General features: G+C 55.4%; 1 protein-coding gene and 1 pseudogene across 1 annotated transcript; both read right to left on the reverse strand.

The window, feature by feature from the left end:
* Window positions 1–1085: 1085 nt before the first annotated feature.
* Window positions 1086–2552, reverse strand: LOC126534543 (uncharacterized). The gene has a single exon (XM_050181801.3). The coding sequence runs from the start codon at window positions 2550–2552 to the stop codon at window positions 1086–1088; it is 1467 nt and encodes a 488-aa protein (XP_050037758.3).
* Window positions 2553–9907: 7355 nt separating this feature from the next.
* Window positions 9908–10076, reverse strand: LOC126534991 (U2 spliceosomal RNA; annotated as a pseudogene).
* Window positions 10077–10760: the final 684 nt, after the last annotated feature.

Raw genomic sequence — 10760 nt, forward strand, 5'->3', positions numbered from 1 at the left:
CATTTTCCGTACTTGTTGGTGTAACGGGTGCCGTTAGAACGAACGAACGAATGAAGAAGCGACAGGCGTCCGTTTCACAAGCTGCATTTGAACAGTGAAGCCACGCGGACACCAAATATACCAGCTAATACCCTCAAACTTCGCACCCATTCCCCTTCTATGAACCTGCCTGTAGCAGACTTGTACGTAACGAATAACATGTAATTAATTACTAGTAATCAATTATATTTTTTCGCCAATGTTGCGACTTATCGATTGTTTATTTGTTTACTCAGTAACACTCACTGTAATCCAATCACTTTTCTTCAGTAACTCATTACACGTAAACAGTTTTACTTGATTTAAGAAACAGACTGTAACACGGGACGGATATCTGAGCTCTTAAATTTGGCGATAATTCCAGCAAAATTCCCACGTTCTGCACGTTGATCTTAGCCAAAAGGCGACCCGCCGTGGTTGCTCAGTGGCTATGGTGTTAGGCTGCTGAGCACGAGGTCGCGGGATCGAATCCCGGCCACGGCGGCCGCATTTCGATGGGGGCGAAATGCGAAAACACCCGTGTACTTAGATTTAGGTGCACGTTAAAGAACCCCTGGTGGTCGAAATTTCCGGAGTCCCCCACTACGGCGTGCCTCATAATCAGAAAGTGGTTTTGGCACGTAAAACCCCACAATTTAATTTTTTAGCCAAAAGGCCGAGAAGCTGATCAGAACAGATGGTTTTTATTCACATGTTCCGAAAATATAGAGCGGGTAAGCAACCAAAAAATTGACATTTGTAAGAACAACAGTAGGAGAGGAAAAAAGGCCACGGCTAATTCCCAAGATCTACAGTTAGTCAATGTAGGCACGCTTTTTCATAGGTCCTGCCCATTATTGGGCATCGGGGTCACATCCGAGGCGCTCCCTATCGGGGAACAACGCGTTTATTGTAAATTTTCCTTGATGCGGGGATCACTTCACTCACTACCAACTTTTTGAATTGACGAAAGTAGGATCGCGAACAGAGGCGTCGCATGACGGAATCATTGCTGGAGTCCCAAGAACCAACAGCACCGACGACGATGGCGTCCACTGTCACTGTCATCATCTTTGTGCTAGATGTAGACGCACAGGTTCATCTTTGGCGGCACGGGCTGCGGAGAAGGCCTCGGGCCTGTTGTCGAAGGGACAATAAACATCGAGGACGATCGCCGCCTCTCCGCGCACCATAACGAGATCCGGACGCAGGTTGGTATTGCCAACCGGGCGATTTTCGTATGTGATGGTGAACCGGTTTCGGCTGGCAGTACGTAGTCGCGCCACTATGCTGTTGTGCCAGGCCGTGTACATGACGCTGTTTGTCATGCAGTGGCAGAGCACGTGGGGTAGAGTCTCCTTCTCGTACCCACACACTCTGAAACGCTGGTCCCGTCCAGTTATCCATGGGCTGGCTCCATTCAGGGGTAGAAGGTTGAGCTTAGCCTTATGGATAAAACGCCAGTCTGCAAACCGGGTGAAGGACCCGGTGTGCATAAAATGAGAACTGACGGGGTCAGCGGCCACGCACTGCATCACCTTGCCCTGGTTAGGTTTGCAGTAGAGAGCTTCGTCCCTGGTCGCCAAGGACCCGGTGTGCATAAAATGAGAACTGACGGGGTCAGCGGCCACGCACTGCATCACCTTGCCCTGGTTAGGTTTGCAGTAGAGAGCTTCGTCCCTGGTCGCCGATTGAAGGGCGTGCAGCGTTCGGATAACCTTCTTGCGGTGGGAAGAGGTGAGCATTTTTTCACCGCAGATTATCCGGATGCCCTCAGGGACCAGCTGCCACAGCACATCCAGGCGGCGAGACGCCTTACGTGCCTCCGTCCAAGCCGACCGAAGCTGCGAAGCTGGCGCGCGGAAGTCGCCCTCCGTGGACCCGCTGAGGTAGTCCTCGAAGTCCCTCTGCTCCACCGGCCGCCGAAGACGCGTAGAGACCACCTCAAACAGGCCCTGCGACGCCATATCGCGAACCTCGAAGTCGGCAGACGTGAGCAGATTAAAGGCGTTGTCCACCCGGCAGAGGTCGCTGAGCTCGGCAGCGAGTGGTATGGCTGCAGCTCCAGACCGTGGGCTTCCATAAAGATACCCTTTCGATGCGTTGGATGGTAAATAGAGCGTCCGCTTTAGTAGGGGACGGAGCTCATCATCGAGCCGTTGCCAATCGTCCTTCCCCAGGGTGCCGCACCTCATCATGAAGTTTAGACCCGGGAAGACGAAGGTCCGAATCGCATCCATTCGCTGCCAGGGGGCCAGCAGAGATGTTAGGAGTGCTGTACCTCGCTGGATGGTTTGGTCGATGATGTTGACGTCATCAGTCAGCACTCGGAAGCCCACAGGTCGACCCAGAAACTTCTGGGCGTCGAAATCTGCCATGGCAGGGATAGAAGCACCCGCAACCCTGAATATTGATGGTCTCGTCCCAACAGGATGGGCCCCGCTCAGGTGGAGTGAGCGGCATTTGTTGGGGTTGAGAGAAAGTCCGATTTCTGAGGCGAGAGCTTCGATATTGTCGATGCGGGCTTGCAACATCCCAGGACTGGTCGCCAAGGGGGTTAAATCGTCAGCGTACGCTAGGATGTTATGTTGACGATCTCCCCGCTGTATAGCCCGGATGATAGGTTCAACGACGAGGTTGAATAGAAGCCCGCTCAGTGGACATCCCTGACGGATCCCGGCCAAGATGGAAATAGGCGCTGTGATACCGTCAGCCGCGATGACCCTTGTACTGTTGTTGGCGTACAGATCAGCCATGAGTTCGACGAATCGATCACCCGCGCCGACTCCTCGAAGGGCGTCAAACAACGCCTGATGGGGAACGGACCCTTGGCGTTGAAGAAATCCAAGAACGCGATGCAGATGTCCTCATGGCAGCTGCGGGCTTTGTCAAGGCGTTCCTGGAGGAAAAAATTATGTTCGAATACGCCGTCATGGGGAAGAAACCCCTACTGGCAGTGGGAGAGAATGTGATGTTCCCCCAGCCAGCCCTGCATACGTCCGGCAAGGCGCGGTGTTCTGTGACTTCTTGAGCCGCCAAGCGACCTCCGTGAAAGCCGTGAAAGGGTCGAGGTTAACCTCATCTTCTGCAGGAGTTCGGGCGAGCAGGATGGAGGAGTTAGCTGATCGCTGGGCCCAGGTGGTCTCGGAATGGTCCTCCAGGATAGCAAGCGGGATAGTACATAGCTGGGAAGGACCTTCAAAGATAAGTCGGACTGCGTCTGCGGTTGCGCCTATACAACCTCTGTATGTCCCGTGCATTATGAGGATTGATGGGACGCGGTGGACGGGCACCGGAGGTTGGAGGCAACTTGACCGCAGTGGTGACGATGCTCAGGGCGTCGCCCCTTATCTCCATGGCCCTCTCCTAACCCTCAGGGGTAGGGGGCTCCCTGGCCAGGGCTAGTAAGGAGGTGGCGTTGTCCCGAAGCAAGTAGGTGTTGTCTGGCGGGCTGTCGTCAATGGCGTCAAGTGTGGGTCGTTCTGAAGCTGGTGCCCCGCTGTTAGATGGATCCGGAACATCAGGCGGAGTAGAGCCCGACGTGCCAGTGAGTGGGGACAACGGAGTATCTGCTGACGGCGGTGCAACATGTTCATTAGAGGGCTGGTCAGCCGTACCGGGCGTCGAGGGTTCGGGGTGGAGTTCCGGATGCACAGCAGGGGTAGAGGCCTGGGAGTCATCTCTGGATGTTGAAGTAGAGGCAGGCGTACGTGGGGCTCGTCTACACGCAGCACAGGTCCGGGCATCCTGTTTTGCGTGCCATAGGGTGTGGCTCGCGAGGCCTCGGGCGGATGGAAATGATGCATTACAGTGAAGACACTGGTGGCGGGCCCGGGTGGTAGGGGCCTCCAAGCTCCGCTCAGTGAAGCAGGCGTGCCCGGAAGGTCGCTGTGTGAGATGGGCGCCGCAGAGAGAGCACCGGTTGTACTTGGTGCTGATGCGAAGCCCGTGCTCCAGCTCTAAGTGGCGAATTAAGGACTGCCTGCGAGACGTCCACAATGCTCCTCCATAGGAAGCTCGGCAATCCGTTTCGCAGCATCTGACAACGCTCGGGAACGGGAAATATAGGACGAGAGCCTGCCCCTCTCGAGAAGGTTGCCGAGCGGAACCAGATGTGCCGGAGGTGGCCGGGGATGCCTCCGAGCTCGCCATGGATGCCCGGATCGAAGTACCCGACCTGCTTGCCGCCCTGGTACATCGTGGAGACTGTCGTTGCCGCGTAGGTGTAGACGTATGACCAGGGCGACCATCAACAGGACTCTGTGACCCTCAAATCAGGTCCGTCCAGGTGTGGGGCCGGGGCCGCCAGGTACTGTGGCCACCGAGGAACGGGCGGCGAAGGTAGAATGGACCGCTGGCTCACCCAACACCGGGAAGACCAGGTAGGGCCCAGGACAAGGACAAGGCACAGCCACGGTACCAGGGCACCCGGGAGGCTCCTTGACCCGCCGTCCAGTCCGGGCGAGAGTAGGGGCCACCGGGTGGTGGGCCCGCCAGGTGAGCAGGCAGGAAGTTCAAAAAGCGCTGGCTCACCAACCACCGGGCCGAGGGCTAGCTGCAGGTCCAGGAGTGCCAGGAACCACCAGGAAGGACCGGGCCCTGGACAGCACCAGGACCCGGCCACGGCACCAGGACCTCAGGGGGCACCTTGACTCGCAGACCCGGCCGGTCCAGTCGAAGACGGGGGCCTTCGCCGAGCGAGCAGGCAGGAAAGATAAAACGCTGGCTCACCAAGAGGGACCGGGCTGTGGGCTTGTTGCGAGTCCAGGAACAACAGGAAGGTAGGCCGTGCAGCAGGATGGCACTGATTCCAAGGGCTCATACCTTCGTAAATCGGCTCATACCCCCGAACGATGGGCTTCGGAGGTCGCGACTAGTAAATACGCGCCGTGCAATGACCCTGTAGCACGTGGGACCTGTAAAGATCCCAGATGCTACTTCTTAGCCAAAAGGCTGAGAAGCTACTACACGTTGATCTTCCAAAAGGCCGAGAAGCTACTACACGTTGATCATAGCCAAAAGGCCGAGAAGCTTTTTATTCATATGTTCCAATTTGATAGAACGAGTAAGCAACTAAAGAATTGGCAGTTGTAAGAACAACAGTAGGGGAAAACAAAAAGACCAAGACTAATTATCAAAGTCAACAGACAGTCAACGTAGACACATGGATATATAGGTCCAGTTCATTATTGGGTAGCGGGGTCACATCCGAGGCGCTCCCTATCGGGGAGCAACGTGCTTATGATAAGTTGTCCGTGACGCAGTTATCACCTCACTCACTACCAACTTCTTAAATAGACGAAGGTAGGATCGCGAACATAGGCGCCTCATGATGGAGTCATTGCAGGGGTCCCAAGAACCCACAGCGCCGACGACAATGGCGTCCACTGTCACACGCTATATTTGCGCTAGATGTAACCGCACAGGCTCGTATTTGGCAATCTTGGTGGCACGGGCTGCGGCGAAGGCCTCGAGTCGGTTGTCGAAGGGACAACAAACATCAAGGACGATTGCTTCCTCGCCGCGCACCATGACAATATCCGGGCGTAGGTTGGTATTGCCAACCGGACGATTTTCGGATGTGATTGCGAACCGGTTACGGCTGGCAGTGCATAGCCGTGCCACGATGCTGTTGTGTCGGGCAGTGTACATGGCGCTGCTTGCCATGCAGTGACAGAGCACGTGGGGCAGAGACTCCTTTTCATACCCACATACTCTGCAGCGCTGGTCCCGTCCGGTCATCCATGGGCTGGCTCCATTTAGGGGTAGCAGATTGAGCCTGGCCTTGTGTATAAACCACCAGTCGGCAAACCGGGTGAAGGACCCGGTATGCATAAAATGAGAACTGGCGGGGTCGGCGGCCACGCACTGCATTACTTTGCCCTGGTTCGGTTTGCAGTGGAGATCTTCGTCCCTGGTCGCTGATTGAATGGCGCGCAGCGTCCGGATAACCTTCCTGCGGTGGGAGGAGGTGAGGGTCTTGTCGTCGCATGTTATCCGGACGCCCTCAGGGTCCAGCTGCCACAATACATCCAGGCGGCGAGACGCCTTACGCGCCTCCGTCCAAGCCGATCGAAGCTGCGATGCTGGCGCGCGGAAGTCGCCTTCCGTGGACCCGCTGAGGTAGTCTTAGTCCCTTTGCTCCGCCGGCCGGCGAAGACGCGTAGAGACCACCTCAAACAGGCCCTGCGACGCCATATCGCGAACCTCGAAGTCGGCAGACGTAAGGAGCTTGAAGGCGTTGTCCACCCAGCAGAGGTCACTGAGCTCGGTAGCGAGTGGAATGGCTGCAGCTCCAGACCGTGGGCTTCCGTAAAGGTACTCATTTGAAGCATTGGATGGGAGATAAAGCGTCCGCTTTAATAGGGGACGGAGCGCATCATCCAGCCGTTGCCAATCGTCCTTGCCTAGGGTGCCGCACATCATCATGAAGTAGAGGCCGGGGTAGACGAAAATCCGGATTGCATCTAGGCGCTGCCAGGGGGCCAGCAGAGATGATAGAAGTGCTGTGCCTCGCTGGATGGCATGGTCGATGATGTTGACATCGTCCGTCAGTACCCAGAAGCCCACAGGTCGACTCAGGAACTTCTGGGAGTCGAAGTCTGTCATGGCAGGGATGGCAGCACCCGCGACCTTGAATATTGAAGGCCTCGTCCCAACCGGATGTGCCCCGATCAGATGGAGTGAACGGCATTTGTTGGGGTTGAGGGCAAGTCCGATCTCGGAGGCGAGAGCTTCAATTTGGTCGATGCGGGCTTGTAACATCCCTGGACTGGTCGCAAAGGGGGTTAAATCGTCAGCGTATGCTAGGATGTTATGCTGACGATCCCCCCCCCCCCCCTGTATAACCCGGATGATGGGATCAACGACTATATTGAAAAGAAGCCCGCTCAATGGACATCCTTGACGGATCCCGGCCAAGATGGGAATAGGTGCCGTGATACCGTCAACCATGACGATCCTTGTACTGTTGGTGATGTACAAGTCGGCCACGAGTTGGATGAAGCGATCACCTGCTCCGGTTCCTCGAAGGGCATCCAACCACGCCTGATGGGGCACGGACCCGTAGGCGTTGGAGAAATCCAGGAATGCGACGCAGATGTCTTCGTGGCCTCCACGTGCTTTATCAAGACGATCCTGCAGGACGTAATTGTGTTCAAAGACGCCGTCATGGGGAAGAAATCCCTTCTGGCAGTGGGAGAGGACGCGATGCTCCCCCAGCCAGTCTTGCAGACGTCCCGCAAGGCATTTAGCATACAGCTTTGCAGCCGTATTGCCAAGCGCGATAGGGCGCCAGTTGCGGGGATCGGTCGCGTCGCCCTTCTTAAGGAGGAGGATGGTGCGGGAGGTTCTCCAGCTTTCAGGTGTGTCATGATGACGGAGACACACATTGAAGAATGCTGAGAGGAATCTCCCTTCAGGGTCTACCGACTTCCAATGCTCGTAAGTGAGCCGGTCTTCCCCAGGCGCGGTGTTTTCTGAGCGCTTGAGCCGCCAAGCGACCTCCTCAGCCGTGAAAGGGTCAAGGTTGACCTCATCTGCTGCCGGGGTTCGGGCGAGCAGAATGGAGGAGTTAGCGGATCACTGGGCCCAGGTGGTCGTGAAATGGTCCTCCAGGATAGCAAGCGGGATGGGGCATAGCTGGGAAGGACCTTCGAAAATAAGACGGACGACCCGTCTGCGGTTGCGTCTATATAATCGCTGTATGTCCCGCGCATTGTGGGGATTGATGGTACGTGGCAGGCGATCACCAGTGGTTGGGGGCAGCTTGACCGCGGCAGTAACGATGCGTAGGGCGTCGCCCCGAATCTCCATGGCCCTCTCCCAACCCTCAGGGGTAGGGGGCTCTCTGGCCAGGGCTTGTAGGGAGGAAGCGTGGTCCCGCAGCAGGTAGGTGGTGTCAGGCGGGCCGTCGTCGATGGTGTCAAGGTGGAGTTGGTCAGAAGCTGTGGCCCCAATGTCAGGAAGACCTGGGACGTCAGGTTGAGTAGAACCCGGTGTAGCAGTGGAAGGTGACAGCGAGGTATCTGCTGACGGCGGTGTAATCAGCGCAGGAGACGGCTGTTCAGGCGTGTTGGGTGCAGAAGTTCCGGGATGGAGATCCGGCTGCGAAACCGGGATAGAGGCCGAGGGGTCGGCTCCTGCTGCAGGCGGAGCAGCAGGCACTCGTCGAGAAGCAGCACGGTTCCGGGCATCCTGCTTGGTGTGCCATTGGATGTGGTTCGTGAGGCCTCGGGCAGAAGGGAATGAGGCCTCACAGCGTGGACACTGGTGGCGGGCACGGATGGAAGGGGCCTCCAAGCTCCGGTCAGCAAAGCAGGCGTGCCCGGAAGGTCGCTGTGTGAGCTGGGCTTCGCAGAGAGAGCACCGGTTGTCCCTGGTGTGACTGCGAAGCCCGTGCTCCAGCTCCAGGTGGCGAATTAAAGATTGCCGGCGAGACGTCCACGAGGAGCCTCCATAAGACGCTCGACAATCCGGTTCGCAACATCTGATAACGCTCGGAAACAGAAAATACAGGACGAGAGCCTGCCCCTCTCGAGAGGATTGCCAAGCGTGCTCAGATGTGCTGGAGGTGGCTGGTGATGCTCCAGAGCGTGCCGTGGACGACTGCGTCGGAGCACTTGACCGGCTAGTTGCCCTGGTACATCGTGGGGACTGGTGGTGCTGCGTGGGTGTGGACATAAGGCCACGGCGACCACCAACAGGGCTCTGTGGCGCTCAATGCAGGTCCGACCAAGGGTGGACTAGGGCCGCCAGGTGATGTGGCCACCGATGAAGCGGGCGGTGAGGTAGAATGGACCGCTGGCTTGTCCACCACCGGGAAGGACCAGGCGGTGCCCCGGACAAGGCCAAAGGGTAGCCACGGCACCAGGGAACCTGGCAGATTGCTCAATCTGCCAGCCAGGCCAAACCGGGCGGGAGGCAAAGGCCACCGGATATACCGCCCGCCAGGCGAACAGGCAGGAGGTGGGAAGATGCGCTGGCTCACCAATCACCGAACCAGGGGCTGGCAGCAGGGCCGGGAGTGCCAGGAACCGCCGGGAGGAACAAGGCCCCGGATAGCACCAGGGCACGGCCACGGTGCCAGGACCACAGGAAGCACCCGTACTCGCAGCCCAGGCCGGTCAGGGGACCTTCGCCGTGTGAGCAGGTAGGAAGGAATGCTGGCTCACCAAGAGGGACCGGACCATGGGCTCGTCGTTATTCCAGGAAAACCCGGGACACCAGGAAGATAGGCCGAGCAGCCCTCGTTGATGGGCTCATACCCCCGAACGGTGGACTCCGGAGGTCGCGACCTATAAAAACCGCGCCGTGCAATGCCCCTTTAGCACGTGGGACCTGTGAAGATCCCACGTGCAAGGGAAAGAACAGATACTACGATCTGCTTCTTATCAAAAGGCCGAGAAGCTACTACACGTTCATCTTAGCCAAAAGGCCGAGAAGCTACTACACGTTCATCTTAGCCAAAAGGCCGAGAAGCTACTACAACTCGATCTTAGCCAAAAGGCCGAGAAGCTACTACAACTTTATCTTAGCCAAAAGGCCGAGAAGCTACTACAACTTTATCTTAGCCAAAAGGCCGAGAAGCTACATGTTCATCTTAGCCAAAAGGCCGAGAAGCTACATGTTCATCTTAGCCAAAAGGCCGAGAAGCTATACATGTTCATCTTAGCCAAAAGGCCGAGAAGCTACATGTTCATCTTAGCCAAAAGGCCGAGAAGCTACTACACGTTCTTTCCCGCATTACTTGGTCGTCCAGCGGCTGAGCTTTTAAAAAATGACGGGGGGCAGTGACACCTCTTCCTCCCACCGATATGACAGCTCACGTCATGCGTAATATTGCTTCAGTCTGATTTTTGATTGCATAAGATTTTCCCACCCCCGTGGGGGTGAGTGGGCCGATCCCGGAGGCAGTGCAATACCAGGCCAACCCGTGGCGGAGGTGAAGCAAGCTTCAAGCACTCCGCCCCGTTCCAAAAATAAGTTTAATATCTTGGGTCCAAATAGGACCCGTATCAGATATTAAGCTGATAAGAACAGATACTACACAAAGGGAAGTTTATTGAACAAAAGCACATGTAACAACAACAAAAGACTGATGTATCAAGTTTGCATCTTCACATGGTATGGCCTCCTTACATAATGTTGATCATACAATTTTTTTTAACGCAATGTTAACGTGGATGGAGGTGGGACAGCATATTCAATAGGTACAACATGGTTTTTTTTTATCTTTTTTTTTAGAATGGAACAATGTTTGTTTCCAGTTTGCTTCTCTTTCAAAAATAAAACGGGTGTGCCATTTTCGCAGAAATGTTACTTCTTTGGTTATGTTCATTTGAGCATTTAGCTCTTTCCACACGTGTATTCTTGCTCTTACTGTTGGAAATGTCGCCCTTACAGGTCGTCGCGATGCTTCGGTGAGACTTCTTCGATTCCATAGGTACATCATTACAATAATTTTTATTAACCGTTGTATCCGTGTTTGTCTTGTGTATTTTTGGGATATATCTACGTTTAAAAGTTTTTTAGCAAGTTTCCACGTAGCTTGCGCTGCGTGACATTTGAAGAGTGCATGTTCTAATGTTTCTATTTCATTGCAGTTGGGGCAATTATCATGTGGGACTATGCCCCAGGCTGCCAGTCTTTGCCGTGTTGGTAAGATGTTCCATTTGTTGCGCCACTCAAAATCTTTAACTTCTGTTGATGTTTTCATTTTCGCTATGTGTGCCCATTTTTCT

The sequence above is a fragment of the Dermacentor andersoni genome, chromosome 7 (assembly GCF_023375885.2).
Source record: "Dermacentor andersoni chromosome 7, qqDerAnde1_hic_scaffold, whole genome shotgun sequence".
NCBI classification, from domain to species: Eukaryota; Metazoa; Arthropoda; class Arachnida; order Ixodida; family Ixodidae; genus Dermacentor; species Dermacentor andersoni.